General features: G+C 34.0%; 2 protein-coding genes and 1 non-coding gene across 3 annotated transcripts; 2 read left to right on the top strand and 1 right to left on the bottom strand.

Annotated features, from left to right (window-relative positions):
* Positions 1 to 1452: 1452 nt before the first annotated feature.
* LOC140888533 (protein FAR1-RELATED SEQUENCE 4-like) lies at positions 1453 to 2829 on the bottom strand. The gene has a single exon (XM_073296224.1). It carries the CDS (start codon positions 2827 to 2829, stop codon positions 1453 to 1455), a length of 1377 nt encoding a protein of 458 aa, XP_073152325.1.
* Positions 2830 to 8101: 5272 nt separating this feature from the next.
* LOC140894034 (small nucleolar RNA R71) lies at positions 8102 to 8207 on the top strand. The gene has a single exon (XR_012153588.1). It is a non-coding gene; the product is annotated as a small nucleolar RNA R71 (small nucleolar RNA).
* Positions 8208 to 15377: 7170 nt separating this feature from the next.
* On the top strand, positions 15378 to 16143 carry LOC140888532 (ethylene-responsive transcription factor ERN1-like). Its single transcript, XM_073296222.1, has one exon. It carries the CDS (start codon positions 15378 to 15380, stop codon positions 16125 to 16127), a length of 750 nt encoding a protein of 249 aa, XP_073152323.1. The 3' UTR covers positions 16128 to 16143.
* Positions 16144 to 17861: the final 1718 nt, after the last annotated feature.

Genomic DNA, 17861 nt, shown 5'->3' with positions numbered 1-17861 from the left:
AGACTTTTTAATTTTAATTATAATTTATTTTTGTGGAATTGTTTTATTTCTAAACTCGCTTACATGTCTGTAAGTAATAAATAAATAAACTATTTGTGGTTTTGTTGAGAAACCGTGTTCAAAAATTTATTTTTTCATTATATTTGTAAAATATTATGTTTTTATATCATTTATCTTTTTTATTTATTTTGAGCATAGGTAAAATCGAAGCCTCAGTTATCGAGAAAAAAACACTTTGAATGCAAGTTAAGTTTAAACTCTCATTTCAAAAATATATCAGAGACGATCATTGAATGTCTGAATGATGCGGAGATGATGAATATGGCTGATGGAACTCAATTTGGTAATTTAATCAAGTATGCGAGAGATTACAATTTATCCAGTCAGATCATATGGTTCTTAATGGCTAGACATTCATGTATTTCTACTAGTGATGAGTTGTGGATGATTGTGAATCAACGACCTTTGAGATTTTCAAAAATGGAGTATGCACTTATAACTAGGCTTGATTGTTCGGAAGACTTTCCTGTAGTTACAGAGACGATGCAATTTCGATATAGATATTTTGGTGGAAATGAAAAGGTATATATTGAGAAGGTGGCAGAAAAGCTGAAGGAGATAAAAAAAAAACACCGGAAAGTACTATAAATTTGGAAAGGCTGAAATTAGCTTGTTTGTACTTTGGTGTTGCTGTTCTTTGGCCAGTTTGTAACGCCCCAAATTAATCTTAACTGAGTTTATTGCTATAATAGAAGATTATAGAATTCAAGAGCCGTTTTGATTTTGATCAGGGTCTATTTTATAATTTTCGAAAATTTCAGGGACTAAAACGCAAAAATGGAATTTGCTATATTATTTGGTCTTGGAATTGTGATAACTAAGTCTCATTATCTTCTCCTTCATCCCCTCCAACATGCTCCCTCCATTGAAGACGCCCCAAGAGATCTTCAAGCTTTGTGATTTCATTTTTCGGTCGATCCGTCCGTTAGAATTTATTTTCGAAAGAAGATTCGCGATCCCAGCAGCGAGAGATTCGTTCTATCGTAAGTATTTCTCCGATCAGTTATACTTCAATTTCCGGATGTTGTTAGAATCGAATGAGTTTCGATTATGTTTTTCTTGAGCTAGTTCTTATCGTTTATTCTCAGTCGGTTTTGAAATATAGTCTTTAACATCAACGCAAATATACCATTATATGGTAAATAGTTATAACTCTTGAATTTCATCACCTTTTTATATCACATGACTCAGTCGCCTTCGGTCGCTCTTGCTCTATTTTACACTAGTTTCAAAATTTACAGTCTTTAACATCAACGTAAGTATATCATTATATGATAAATAGTTATAACTCGTGAATTACATCACATAAAATGATTGCAATAGTTATAATTGTCAAACTACATGAAATAAAGATTTGATTGACCACTTTAAAAAACAATATTTTCTACTACATCAAGTGGTGTTACGAGTACATGTCGACTTATAATTTCCAACATCATTGCATATACTGCATTTGTTCTTTCGTTGTCGTCCAAACTCTCCAGTAGATGGCCTTCTTTGTTTATTTGGTCTTCCTCGCTTTGGCTTGAAGTGAGGAGGCAACACTTCCAAAATAGAAATATCTTCGTGAATCTTCCAATCTCTTTGATGAGGCACAGAGTAAATGGTACCCGAGTAGGCTTGGCGCCACATATGCATGAGGTAATAAGGTGAACACAATTCGTAGATATCATAATTTGCAAGATGACAAGCTGCTAATGCGTGCTTACAAAGGATTTTATCACATTGGAACACACAACAACTACACAAATAGGTGGAGAAATCAACCACTTCATCTGTATCATCGCCAACTACATGATATTTAGAATAATTCAATTGAGTTACCTTTAGGAACTGTGACTCATTAAACCTGGTTCGCAAAATCAACTCTATCAATGGAATTAACTTTGTTCTGCTTGAGGCTAACTCTGCCGATGTGCGGTGTTTATTGAACCAAACTGAAACCATACTTTGAAGTGCATTCAACATCGCTATGATTGGCAACTCTCTTTCCTCGGACAATCTATAATTTATCGATTCAGCTCCATTAGTTGTCATAATATCATATCGGTTACCTCGACAGAAAGCTCTAGACCATTTGTCCGGTGAAGTGCTTTTATCGAGATATGCAGTCACACTCGGGTATTGATTTTTCAACTTCTCGTACAACATGTTAAACTCAGATATTTTGCATGCATAAGCAGTCTTCATGAACAACTCAGCTCCACCGCCTTTTTTACCACAATGGGTAGCAATATTTTGTGAAAGGTGCCATGTGCAATGTAGATGATGTGAATGTTTGTACACCGCGGCAACTGCAGCGATAATGGCAACATGTCTATCAGAGATAATTACCAAATCACGATCATCTGGAATCAATTCATGCAATTTCTCCAAAAACCAAGTCCATGACATTTCATTCTCCGAGTCAACGACAGCCCATGCAATGGGGTATTGATGTAAATCTCTATCTTGGGCTATCGCAAGACGTAAAACACCCCTATATTTTGCTTTCAAAAAAGTACCATCAATTGCTATAACTTTTTGCATTCTACGAAATCTATGAATGCATACCCCATAAGCCAGGAACATGTATTTAAATCTTCCACTAGAGTCGATCTCCAAATGAGTTACGGTATCTTTGTTCACCTGCTTAACAACAAATAAATAAGCTGCCATGATTCTGTAGCTCTCTTCCGGATCTCCTCTCAAATGATTAAGAGCAAGTTGTTTGCCCATCCAAGCTTTGTAGTAGCTAACACCAAGCCTTTTATTCTGCATCATCGTCATTACAGTTTTTGGTGCAGGGATGATTTGTTGCCCTTTAAAATTTTCTACCAACGCATCTGCAACTACAGCAGAAGTTGTTTGTCGATGTCTTCTTCGTTTGCCAGAAAGGTCAAAGGTGTGTGTGTTACAATAAATTCGAATTTGAAACTGAGTTGAATTTTTTTTTTTTTTTGTGTTGCTCGTACTCTCCAACTGCATTTTTTTGTAATGCATCTCACTATATAAATTTTTTTCGTCGACCTTTCAACCCATGTTTCAAATGAAACATTCAGATAAATCTTTGTCAATTATTTCTTAAATTCAGCCTTACTGCTGAACTCTTGACCAACTGATAAATTCGATTCATCGGTAAATGAATATGCACCGACACCATTACTGATTTCCAACAAATTTTGTGTGCTCACTTCTACTATATCAGAGTGATGATAATCAACATGTGGACTTTGTGTTCTTGGTCGATCGAAATCATCATTTTGATTAAAGGTTTCATTGTAATTATCTTCTTCAACCATTAAATATTTCGTTGTCGCAGACAATTCGATACCATCTTGAATAAAAGTACAATCAAAATATTTATCACATGTACCCTGATTTAAACCATTCATATCCAAATCAAACTATTTTCTTCCACATTCTACATTTGCATCAAAAACACATTCTTCTCTTCTAACATTTGCATTTATAACATCCACGTCTCCAAAGTGAACATGAAAGTCGTTATCATTTTCTTTATGAACTCCAATATCACAAATCTTAATGACTTTCACATGCAACACGAGTCTTGTTGCGTAATTTTGTGCCCGCAAGTGCACGGTGTCAAGTTTTAATATATGATGAGTAGAGTATCATTCCCAGGAGGATTGAAAATTTATATTCACACCAAATCCTGTAATTAAAATAATCTCAATTTTGTTTAGAAAATCAAAGTTTTAAATTTCAATAAACTAAAATAAAATAAAGAATCTAGAATTTGAAGGATGGCTTTGGGTACACGATCTGAGACGGGTTCTAGATACAAGATATCACTTGATTTTCATTCATGCAAATCATATTAATTGATTATATCATCTATTCCAATTTATAGGCCAAGAACCCTTAATTGTTATTTACTGCCTCTCCCGAGTGCCGAGTAAATGTTATTATTCTAATGCTAATTTCGATATCCCTATCAAAAATCAAACAACAAAACAATTTAATCAAGTTCTATGGTTCTCTTTCAATGACCTCAAAGGAACTTGTAAGTCTCCCGACCTCTACAAAAATCCTAGGTTGTGTTTTCCTATGATCCTATTCAAAATCTCCTCTCCCGAGCGCCAGATTTCAAATAAATATAACAATTCAATTAGTGATCAAGTAATTAAAAGACAATCAAATCAAGAATACACAAATAAATTGTTAAGAACAAATAATAGTAGGCAAAATAATAGTCAAAACATGAAATTTCAAGTCAAGCTACGTCGTTCCTCTAGACAAAGGAATTAGTTCATAATGTAAATAAAAATCAAACAAAGCATGTTCTTGAACATCATTAAAAAACTAGGAGAAAGAATGAAATAAAAATGAAGGTAGATGATGCTTCTCCGTCTCCGGTAGTCGCTTCGTCCGTCTTCGCACCAAGAATGCTTCTTCTCCCTTTTCCTTGGTCTTTAGCCGTCTCTAGCCTTCAAAAACTCTGAATACTCTCTAAACCCTCGTATCCCTCAAAAATAAGCTATCAAAACCCTTTTAAATTCGATTAAAGACTTTTCATATTTTTGGAGACTGCGCAGCGCTGGAGCGCTGCTTCCTCGACGCTGGGGCACTCAAGTTTCATATTTTATTTTTCAATGACGGACGTCTAGCGCTGGAGCGCTTCCAAACTGGCGCTGGGGCGCTTAAGACATGAAATTACGGGCGCTGGAGCGCTAGAAAACTAGAGCTGGGGCGCTACGTGTTCTTCCATTTCACCATCTGCGCAGTATTTTTGTAAAAATCATAACTTAAGTTCTAGCCGTCGGATCGAGCTGAAATTTTGACAGAAACTTTAAAACATCCTAAACTTCAATTTGAATGGTGAAGATTGGATTTAGATGTCTGTAACATTCCCAATAATTTTCTAAAGTTTTCTGTCCCGTAATTCGGCTTTCTGCTTCTTCTTGCTACTTTTCTTCAAATCCTTGCAACTCACAAAAACAACAACAAATACGCATAATATTCACTCGATACATCCCAAAATCCAAGTCAAATCATATATAAATTAAGTGCATAAAATGCACTTATCAAATCCCCCCAAACTTAGATTTTTGCTAGTCCCGAGCAAAACAGTAATGAGCAATATAGTCGAGTAGTCGACCTCTGAATTTTTACATTTCAAGATTCAATACACATGCCCACTAATTTTCTCAAGAGTTCTCGTGTGTGTGTGATTTTCCAATTTCATCTACCCACCTAACTTTCGGTAAAATCATGCAATCCGTAAGCTTCATAAAATCATTAACTCTGCCCTCAAGTTTCAAAATACTCTCAACCAAGTTCAACTTTTACTCACACAGATCAACAGGACTTTTTCGGTTAACATTAGGCTCAAGCATAATCAGCAGGAGATAAGCATTCATATATATATATATCAATGCAAACAAGGACTCATGATGCAAAGCAAAGGGAATTGAATATTTTCAATTTGTGCAGGATTATGAGTAGCTAAAAAAATTTTATTTGCATTGCCAGACATTAGTCTTGGCTTTCTTCTACTCCATACATCTCCATCTTTATGCCTTGTATTTGAACTAGAATTTCAATTCATTTTTTTTTCTTTTCAAGGCCTCCCCTCACCTTACTTTCTCCGCCATTACTTTTCTTTGAACTTTTTAGCTACTCAATTTGTTTTGGATTTTTCATGAATATAGAATGGCTAAAAAAACTCAATAGATTCGAAAAAAAATGCCTAAATCACTTCTGTGATCTTAAAAATCTACCTCAGTTTCAAATAAAAATCACAAGAGTTAAGAATCAAATCCTCTATTCCACATCACAAATCCACATAATTTTTTTCTAATTGCTAGGAGTATCGAAAATCATGGCATTCGTGCATAAATGTGAGAACTCAAGATTAAATATAGCTAACATAAAATTTTTCAGCACACAAAATTTATTTTCATCATATGCCAACACAATTACAACATCATGCCTTCAACTCCAACTAACTCATAAAAAATTTCAAAATTTCACAATTTTTAAACACCCCCCCAAACTTAAATTGTGCATTGTCCTCAATGTACAGTATTCATTAAAAACAAGGGACACATACCTTAGGCACCAAGCGTCAGTACTCAGCACCATCTTAATCACTCAAAACTCTTCATCAGGGGTGGCTCCTAAACTCTTTCAGCTCCATATTTTTTAACCTACACAATTCAAAATCATTATTAATGTCTAGTTTCCTCATGATAAAAATAAAAACAAAAACAACTAAAAGAAAATAAAAAAAAGGAAAAAACAATAGCTTGGGTTGCCTCCCAAGAAGCGCTTAGTTTATAGTCCATAGCCCGACTTTATTCCAATTCTAGCCCGGTTCCGCTTTGTTGAGGGTCTTTCCTTTCGCTTTCACCCTCCAAATATATTCAACAACCTTTTTAAACTTTGATTTCTTCTTCGTTTTCTTCTTCTTCTTTGGCACCTTCGGATCATTCTTTTTTGAATCTACCTCATGAACAAGTTTGGGATGACCATCCAGCTTCACAACTCGCTCAATCATGAATAATTCCTCGATGGGTGGATTACTTGATTTCTTGAATATGTTAAAAATAACTCTTTCTCCGTCCACACCCATCGACAACTCACCATTCTTCACCTCAATCTTGGCATCAGCAGTGGCCAAGAAAGGTCTCCCCAATATTAGTGGCATATTTGCATCCTCCTCCATATCTAGCACAACAAAATCCGTCGGAAAAATAAATTTATCTATTTTTACCAAAACATCTTCAATGATTCCAAGCGGATATGTGATAGATCTATCAGCTAGCTACAATGCGATCATTGTGGCCTTCACCTCGCCAAGTCCTAAGCTCCTGAAAATAGACAAAGGCATCAGATTAATGCTAGCTCCTAGATCGCAAAGTGCATTATTAAAATAAGAAGAACCAATAGTGCAAGAAATAGTAAAACTCCCTGGATCCTTCAGCTTTTGTGGCATCTTCTTTTGGAGCATAGCACTACATTCTTCAGTTAAGCTCACCACCTCATTCTCTTGCAGCCTCCTTTTCTTGGACATCACCTCTTTAATAAACTTCGCATAATTCGGCATTTGTGCCAAAGTATCAGCAAAAGAAATGTTGATATGTATCTTCTTGAAAATCTCCAAAAATTTTGAGAACTGCTCGTCCACTGCCTTCTTCTTGAACCTTTGGGGTATGGAAAAGGAGGTTTGTACATCATTTTCTGCTCAGGTTCAGACTCTTTCTCCTCGACCTCCTTCTCGTCAACTGCAACTTTTTCAGACGTCTTGCTCTCATATTTGCCCTCTTCACTATCCACCTGCTTCCCACTCCTCAACGTGATAGCATTACACTGCTCCTTGGGATTCACCTCAGTATTACTTGGGAATTGGCCTCTGTTATTATCTTTAAGTGCGTTCGCCAATTGCCTAATGCTAGTCTCCATGGATTGCAATACAGCACCCATGTTGGCCACATGCGTCTCTAAGCTGTCAAGGCGAGTCTCAGTCCTCGCCATCCTCTTGCTCGATTCCTGCACAAAAGCATTAACAACATCCTCCAAAGGAGGCTTACCCTCACCCTTATTTGTATTGTATCCCGGAGGAGGATTCAACACATTATTATTATTATTTGCATATGAAAAATTTTCATGATTACGCAGACTAGGGTGATATTGATTGGGTACAGGATTACCTTGATAGTTGTTGTAATTTCTGTTGTTCACATATTAAGCTTGCTCCACTCTCTCAAATCCATCAGCAGAATTTACGGCAGTCACCAGCGATGCTGTCTTAATAGAAACTTGATTGTTTTTGGTCAGTGCAGCCAACTGTGTAGAAATAGTAGCCATCTGAGCAGTCAAAGCAGTGAATGCATCAACCTCATGAATTCCAGCAGACTTCCTTATTACAAATCTCTCACTCGGCCACTGATAACTGTTAACAGTCATTTGCTCAAGCATCTCATAAGCCTGTTCAGGAAATTTAGAAAATATTGAACCTCCAGCTGCAGCATCCACAGAAATACGAGTTGGCCCATTCAAACCATTGTAGAATAACTCAATCTGTTCCCAATCTGGAAAATTATGGTTTGGAAACTTCCTAAGCAACTCCTTGTACCGCTCCCAGGCTTCATACAATTGCTTAAAATCTTGTTGTTTGAAAGTAGTGATCTCAATTTTATGCTGGGCAAACTTAGCAGGTGCGAAATACTTAGCCAAAAATTTAGAAGCCATATCATCCCATGTAGTGATGCTCCCAAGAGGTAGTGATTGCAACCAACTACGAGCATTGTCCCTAAGAGAAAACGGGAACAATCGTAGTTTGATTGTGTCTTCAGTAACACCATGAATCTTCACTGTGTCAGTAATCTCCAGAAAAGTACGCAGATGCAGATTTGGATCTTCAGTAGCTGGACCCCTGAACTGATTCTGCTGCACCATATTAATCAGAGCTGGCTTCAACTCAAAATTATTCGCCGTGATGTTCTGCCGAGCTGTCCCAGAATAATGAGTATTGATCACCGGTCGAAAATGATCTCTGGTCGGCACCGGAGCATTATTGACAACTCTTTCTCTTTCTCTTTCTTCAGTCATTTGTTGCAACTCTTCTCTTCTAGCTTTTCTCAAAGCTTTAGTAGTTTTCTCAATTTTCGGATCAAAGAGCAGTGAGTCGTAACTTTGGCTTTTCGCATAAACTGCATAGAAATGAAAGATTTAAAATTAAAACCAACAAAATAAAATAAAATGCTCTGAATCAAAATTAAGACTAATTAGCACAATTTAATATAAATCAAATAAAATTCATTCCCCGGCAACAGCGCCAAAAACTTGTTGCGTGTTTTTTGCTCGCAAGCGCACGATGTCAAGTTATAATATAGAAATTAAGTCCAAGTCGATCCCACGGAGAATGAATAAATGATATTATATCAAATATTTGCAACTAATAAAATCCTAATCCTATTTAGAGCTACGAAAATGGTTTGATTTTTATAAAACTAAAATTTGCAAGAAACAAAACTAAATAACCACGAGTTCACGAGAGAAAAATTCAATAAGCGAAGAATTCTAAAGGTTCGACTTCACTTGACCATCCACCAGTTTAATTCATAGAGAAATCTATATCATAAATTCTTCTAGTTTACTAACCAAGAATCCCTATTATTTTCTACTACCTCTCTCGAGTGTCAAGCAGAAATTCGTATTCAATAGCAAACTCAATATCTCTATCTAAGTTCAACTATTAAATCCGGTAAATAGCACAATAATTCTTACAAAGGCTTCAATGGAGTTATAAGCCTCTCGAACTCTATAAACACCAATGATGTATTTTCCTACGGTCCTATTCAAAATCGCCTCTCTCGAGTGCTAGATTTCAAATAAATTTAACAATTCAAGTAATGATCAGTTAATTGAACGCAATCAATTCAGGAAAACACGAATAAACCGAATTAATAATTCTAATATATCAATCAAAATATCAAAAACATGGTTTCAAGTCAAGCTACGTCGTTCCTCTAGACAAAGGAATTAGTTCATAATGTAAATAAAAATCAAACAAAGCATGTTCTTGAACATCATTCAAAAACTAGGAGAAAGAATGAAATAAAAATGAAGGTAGATGATGCTTCTCCGTCTCCGGTAGTCGCTTCGTCCGTCTTCGCGCCAAGAATGCTTCTTCTCCCTTTTCCTTGGTCTTTAGCCGTCTCTAGCCTTCAAAAACTCTGAATACTCTCTAAACCCTCGTATCCCTAAAAAATAAGCTATCAAAACCCTTTTAAATTTTATTAAAGACTTTCCATATTTTTGAAGACTGCGCAGCGCTGGAGCGCTGCTTCCTCGGCGCTGGGGCGCTCAAGTTTCGTATTTTATTTTTCAATGACGGACGTCTAGCACTGGAGCGCTTCCAAACTGGCGCTGGGGCGCTTAAGACATGAAATTACGGGCGCTGGAGCGCTAGAAAACTAGAGCTGGGGCGCTACGTGTTCTTCCATTTTACCATCTGGGCAGCATTTTTGTAAAAATCATAACTTAAGTTCTAGCCGTCGGATTGAGCTAAAATTTAGACAGCAACTTTAAAACATCCTAAAATTTAATTTGAACGGTGAAGATCGGATTTAGATATCTATAACATTCCCAGTAATTTTCTGAAGTTTGCTGTCCCGTAATTCGGCTTTCCGCTTCTTCTTGCTACTTTTCTTCAAATCCTTGCAACTCATAAAAACAACAACAAATACGCATAATATTCACTCGATACATCCCAAAATCCAAGTCAAATCATATATAAATTAAGTGCATAAAATGCACTTATCAAGTCTAGTACGTGCATCACCAAATGATAAATATGTCGTCAACGATCGTGAATCACGTATATAGATTGGGCATGGTTTGCATGTATCTACTACTGGTAAATAACTCAACTTCAACTCATTTTATGATTTAGTCATACCAAGTATCTCATATATTTCACTCACAACAACGTCTATGGTCAAATTGCCATCATCAATCGAAATCGTTGTCCATTCTTTTGATTTGCATAACCATGTATAAGTTCCTTGTTCATCAATCTTCCACTCTCCATTAGAATTAATCAATATCTGGATGATCTTCATTCCTATACAAAATAAGTAATAATGATGTCAAAAAAATACAGATTGCATAACATATAAATTTGGGCGACTGAATACATGGCTGGACAACTTAATTTATAATGTTGGGCGACTGAAAAATTAATGATGAAAATATTGAATAATCATGTTTACAATATATGCACAATAATACAAAGCAGTAAATCAATAAATAAAATAGATTTTTGCGATTAAACAGATCGGGCGACTAGATACATAGTTGGGCGACTGAACATATAGTTTTGGGCGACTGAACAATCAAGGATGAAAATACATGAAAAATTATGTTTACACTATATATACAATAATACAAAGCATTAAATCAATAAATAAAATGGATTTTTTTGCGATTAAGCAGTTTGGGCGACTGAACTTATAGTGTTGGACGACTGAACAATTAAGGATGAAATTATATGCAAAATTATGTTTACAATATCTACACAATAATACAAAGCATTAAATCTATAAACAAAAATATATTTTTGCCCATTAAACAGTTTGGGCGACTGAATAACATAGTTGGGCGACTGAACTTTTAGTTTTGGGCGACTGAATAATCAAAGACGAAAAATATGAAAAATTCTGTTTACAATACATACACAATAATACAAAACAGTAAATCTTCAAACAAAGTAGATTTTTTTGCAAAAAAATAAAATCTTACCTAAGCTTTCACATCCTTTTATATTGAAAAAAGTTGAGGCTTTGTAGAAGAAAAAACAAAACTACAATGTTATCTTGAGTATTGTAGAGGAAGAATGAAAAAAAAAGGAGAGATGATCAATGGTGGAGAAAATGATGAAGAAGAGAAGAAGAGTCGTTGGAGATGGAGGGAAGGGTTTCACCAGCCTAAGCGTTTCTTTTGATATGCATTTTTATTTATTTATTTTATTTGGAAGAGGTCATTTGACCAAAATAAAATTTTGCATGATCTACTTTTTAAAATAACATTTTAGATTGGTCTAGTTTTTTTAATGGCCCAATTTTACTCATCTCAAATTTTTTTCATCTTTTTGTTAACCCAACGTCATTTCATATTATATTTGAACTTGATGAAAAATATCTTTCATCTTATCATTTTAGTAGAAGATGAGTGTCATATATATGTCAAATTAGCAATGACAATAATCCTACAAAATTAAAAATAACATATTATTCATATCTATGTATTGATTATCTATATTTCATCATGTTTTTATCATATTTTTATTCATCTCTCATACATCAAATCAATAAAACGGTATCTAATTGTTTTATTCTTCGAATTAGATTCGTGTGCATTGAAGTTCGCACTCTTTGACATGGGTAACGAGGTGTTTTGGAATGGGACGAATAAAACAACTACTAAGATCTTTTTTTTTGCTGTGGAGCGCTCCACGAACAATTCATTCATAGTCTAAACTCTAATGTAGATGTAGTGATGTTTTAAAATAACTTATTTCTGATGTAATTATAAGTGATTTGAAATATTAAATTTATGGATATTTACTAAAAAAAATTAGAACAAGCATTTTACTCTTCGAATTAGAATCCAATCACTTTTACATTGCGTGTTGTGGTCATTTCCAACCCATTCTATTATTTCATTATCATTTAACTTTAAACTAACACTCTTAAAAAAAAAACTTTAAACTAACACAATTTTGAATATAAAAATTTTCTCCAACTCTAAAAGCCTCGGATTCAAATTTAGAAAGGGCTTTTAGCCTTTTAGCTCTTTAAAAAAAAAAAGAGAAGAAGAAGCACTTAAATTTATATGTATTTAAATTACTCTCTTTTTTTACATTTACACTAAAATAACAAAAGAATGGCATCCACAAAAGTCTACACTACAATCCAGTGCTACGTTCATTGTTGAGCAAGATGTATGAATCACTTTAATTGGTACGATAGTTATATATAAACTGTAGTAATCGGTCTTTATCTCTTAAAACCATAGATACCAAATATAAGTAAACCAAGCGTTGAACAAAAAAAAAAAAAGATGATAAAAGTCATTGATTAAGATAAGAATAATGATATTTTATTCACAAAATTAGGCAGTATTGTGAGCTATGAGCTACTAAAATTATCGATCAAAATATACCTATTTTATATAATAACTATATTATATTAATAAAATCTTAAAGTTTGTGATCAGTCCGCAAACTAACAAACAAAACAGAACTTTGTTTGAAAAAAATTGAACACGGTAGAGTTCAGCTCGAATTCGGTAATTTCAAATATGAATCGAGCAAACTCGAAAAACTCGTGAACTACTCGATTTATTAAAACTTCTACTTCATAAAAGTTTGAAATATTATGAAGACTTCCATCAAATTAAACCACGCGAAGAAAACATCGATGCATCGCTTATGAACATCCTGGATGGTAAGACCAACATTTTTTAACATTATCGTATGCATTTCTTATTACCATTCGGTGTACGACAGGAATTATTCTATATTACAATCAGTAAAAACATCAAATAAAATATTCTAATCACCAGACTAGGTAGACAGGCTATGGGCAGCGTGCGAGCTTGGTTTAAACAACTTGGAAAAATTCCAACGCAAAAGCCAAATTAGACCTTTAAGCTCCTAGTTTATAGAAAACCAGCAAAATAACTAAATAAAATTGCAGCATGACAATATTTGAAAAGGACTTTTTATCTACTCTGTCTGGCGTTTCTAGAATGGCATCTTGTGTTTTATATATTATTCCATTTTGTAAAAGAGATGGAGACTTGTTGAATCCTATTTTGCCTCCAACTGGCAAGCTTTCCTGCCCTCACCATTGTTTAATTCCACAATTTGACTTGTAATTCAAGTTGGAGGCATAGGACAAAGAGGCAGTCCAGAACTAAAGGATTTGCCATATTGAGCTCTACTTAACACTATCCTTATTGTCTATCAGTAATCGATGCATATATTTAGGCCAGTTTATACTACATCTACGGTAGCATTTCTTCTATTTTTAATACAGTGTGTACGTGAGGTTCATGAGATGATCGATTGAATATGTTGTATTATAGTATAGTGAGAAGTGTTACTCCAGATATAACATAGAATCGACTATATTTTTATGTATGTGATTGATAGATTTTTTTAAAAAAAATAAATTGATTTTAGAATTTTCGTTTCACAGCTAATAATGATTGTCACCTAAAAATTAAAAATATAAATCCAAATGAAGTGATTAATTATCTGTTTTATTTTATTCTTTTTGTTTATTTAGTGATGGACAATCTTAAAAATTCACATAAAATGTACCAAAAATAGTCCCTTTATAATGTGAATAATACAAAGTAATATAGTGAATGAAAGTTTTATAATATATCAGTGCAAAACAAAGTGGTTCCAACATCTTTCTCCCACTTCACAGTAACTTGTCCTTTTTCTAGTAGTGTACACACGCCTTTAACCAATTCATAACACGTTTTCAACAATCATGAAACATCTTTATTATATTACAACAGAAAAGAGTATTATAAAAATTATTTTTTTTAAATACAAATTGCATCGAATATCGAAATTACATCATATTGCAATATTAAAGAATGAAATTTGCCCGCACAACCGACGAGACTTAAACATAGACTCAAGAAGACCCGCACAACCGACGAGACTTGAATATAGACTCGAAACGTGCTTGTCTCGAGCTAAAAAATTAGCTAAATTTAGCTAAATAATTAGGAAATCTACCCGCAGTCAACGGAAATCGAACCTGAAACCTCATAGGTCTCAGGGCCTCAATCTTGACCACTAGGCCAAGACCTCATTGGCATCATAAAAATTATTTTTGGTATTTTAAGTGAACATCTTAAAATATCCCTAATTTTACTAATTGAAATTTTAAGAAAATCAATACAAGAAGGGTAATAAAGTAATATTTTATTCTCACTATTTTATTTTCTCAACAACTCTCTTACGTTTATCTCCACTATTGTAATATTTGGTTGTGCTCCTCATCCAAAATAATTTATTTATGTGATCAAAAAAACATAAAACCTTTCTCATGCTCTTTTATCTTTTTTTCACTCAATTTTTTTCCTTCAATTATTGTATTTTATGTAGTTTTCACACACAACGTGTATATATTTTTGCTAGTCACAATTAAGAATAAGCAACATCGTCATAAAACAGTTGTTCTATATATGAAAATCGATCATAATTCAGAAAAAAATATTAATTTTTATGTTAAAAAATATCATTTCATAAAAAATCTAACCTAAATAAATTATATGAATCACTCACATAACATCACATATTAATAATCCAAAAACTAAAATTTCATCATATTACAAGATTAAAAAACTCCATCTATAATAACATATAAAAACCAGAAAATTACCTAGACAAAACTGACCAGTTCAGATTCACCAAATATATTCTTCTAGCTCTTTTGGTTTTGTTTTAAAACAGTATTTTAATACTTGAAAAAAGTGATTGGGCCATTTATCCCATTATTTTATTTGGGTGGGAAACAGAGTGATGTCATTGCATTAAAAAAAGACACAAACAAATAATTCAAAAGAACCACCACAATAAAAGAAATAAAACAATTCAACATTGATCAGCTTTGTGTACATATATATAAATTAAAGATGGTAATTTTGTGTATTTACAACTTACAAGCAAAACAATTTGATATTTATTTGTTCCAACTCCGAAAGACTGATCATTAACAGGCACAAATGGAGATTCAATTCGAGCAGAAAGAGAGCAAAAAACGGCAACAAAATGCTGAAAAATGGAAAAGAACAAGAGCAGAAACAAATTTGTCGGAGTGAGGCAAAGGGCTTCTGGGAGATGGGTTGCTGAGATCAAAGACACCACGCAGAAGATCCGAATGTGGCTCGGCACGTTCGAGACGGCCGAAGAAGCCGCCCGCGCCTACGACGAGGCCGCCTGCCTCCTTCGCGGCTCCAACACCCGCACGAATTTCGTCACGTCTCATCTCCATTCCTCACAAAACTCTCCTCTTGCATCCAGGATCAGAAATCTCTTGAACACCAAGACAAAAAAATCGCCTAACGCCCTCAATTTTAAAAGCCAATTAGAACCATGCGTTACTAGTACTACTGCTGTTACTGCTGCTGCTGCTGCTGATACTGCTGACTGTCGCGACACGAGCCCTGCTACCAGTGCAGATACTACTACTGCTACTACTACTACTACCACTACTACTGCTACCACAATTTTCGAGTGTGCTGATGATCATAGCAATTATAGGATGTTTGAAGATGTGTATAAGCCGGATTTCAGCCATTTTGATCTGCCCTGGACGGAGATTGTATGCGGGGGCGGGGCCGATGATGCCACGATGTTTGACGACAACATATGCTTGTCGGAATTCGAGCGGATGAAAGTCGAAAGACAGATATCAGCGTCGCTTTACGCCATCAATGGTGTGCAAGAATATATGGATATGGAGTCTGCCACTGATCATCACCCCACCTTCATGTGGGATCTTCCTCCTATATGTCCCCTTCCTTGTTAATTAAATCCATCCTCATTTACTCCATGTTTGAAATTATAAAATCTAATATTATATCTCCATTTCTTCCAACTCTCTATACATGTGTCTGTTTCAAAGTTTTGCAATCCATTCGATTAAGCTTATCCTTCATACGGTTTGCAAACACTTACCTATTATTGGTTAGCATTTTTTTAAGCTCCATTATTGACAAATTGACTAAAAAATTATTTTTAAAAAAATTTGGGTCACCGGAAGCCCAGGCTACAACCCAGGTAAGCAAGACATCATGATTATCAGAAGAATATATATATATATATATATATATATATATTTTTAAAAAGGAGTAATGTAAGTGTTTGATTTGAGGGACCCTTTTTTAAATAATAATAATATCAATAATAATAATAAAGAAACCAACCGGAATAGCATTATTATAAGCGGAAAGATAAACAGTTTGAAGAGATGAATTATTTTTTGTTAACAAATATATATGTACAACTAGCTTACAAACTATTTAGAAAAATTTGCAATTTGGGTCATGAAGATTGGACTCTTAGAATTTGATGTACTATTTTATTATTTTTTTAAAAAAGATTTTGATGTACTATTTAATAAACTTAAGTTATAGTGTTTTTTTTTTGTATTTTTTTCAATTTTAATATTTTTCTTGATGTGCCCGTGAAATAATCTTGACATATACAATGCCACGTCAATATTTTTTATAGAAAAAAAATTAAAATTGAAAATCAAAATATTTAGAATCATAATTGAAATTTGATAATATGAAAAATCCAAAATCGAAAATAAAACTAAAAACAAATATGGCGTACCAAAATTGTAATTATCACAACTATTTAAATCGAAACCATGTCGGCCCATAAAAAATCTATTTGTTCAGGTACTAATAATTATTATAAACAAAATTTCCAATTAGATGAAGTCATAATGCATTTGCATAGTGATAAAAATATATATAAAAAATTCATGTGAGACCATCATATAACGTTAACGTATTTCCTATTCAACTCAATTTATATAAAAATAATTTTTTTTATGTTAATATACATTTTTTTTCAATCTATACATCAATAAATCGATATATCTCATAAATATAATAAATACATAAGTTCCTATCACAATATACATATATTCAAGATTAAAATGACACACTTTCATCGTTTTGTTGGTATTTGAATTAAATAAGAATTGTTAGTCAGGACATAAAGTTTCGAAGAGAGATGTATTTTCTTTAATTTTATAAACTTTTTTGTATACGAGAAAGACATAAATAAATATTGGGTAAATTATGGAATATTAATAATTAATAATAATAATAATAATAATCCTCGATATTCCTATTCCTATCCTACCAACTGGAAAAAACAATGGGCACGGTTTAAAGCTGTGCAGTGGCAATCATCTCCGGCGCCAACAACGACGTCAAAGGCGCCGTCCACTTCATCCAACACGCCGGCCGCCGCCGCGACGTACGATTCTTTCCCTTCTTTTCAATTGAGTTCGAATTGCTTGCAAGTCTTTGATCAACTCGTGAGTTCTAAAATACAGGAGGCGGAGGTTACCCAAGTTGAAAGGAAGAATCAGTGGGCTCACTCCGGGCCTTCATGCTTTCCATCGTATTGATGCTCTTGGTGTCACTACCATTTGGACCTGCATTTCACTCTGGTTAACATTTTTTTTTGAAACATATTATTTTCACTGTTTTTGCTGCTAATCCTGTATTTTCTAAAGCATTTT

This window comes from Henckelia pumila, chromosome 3, assembly GCF_033568475.1.
Source record: "Henckelia pumila isolate YLH828 chromosome 3, ASM3356847v2, whole genome shotgun sequence".
Taxonomy (NCBI): domain Eukaryota; kingdom Viridiplantae; phylum Streptophyta; class Magnoliopsida; order Lamiales; family Gesneriaceae; genus Henckelia; species Henckelia pumila.
This window is presented reverse-complemented; position numbering and strand designations above follow the sequence as displayed.

Coding starts and splice junctions, on each gene's coding strand:
- LOC140888533 (XM_073296224.1), bottom strand. CDS start 2,829: ATGACGATGATGCAGAATAAAAGGCTTGGTGTTAGCTACTACAAAGCT.
- LOC140888532 (XM_073296222.1), top strand. CDS start 15,378: ATGGAAAAGAACAAGAGCAGAAACAAATTTGTCGGAGTGAGGCAAAGG.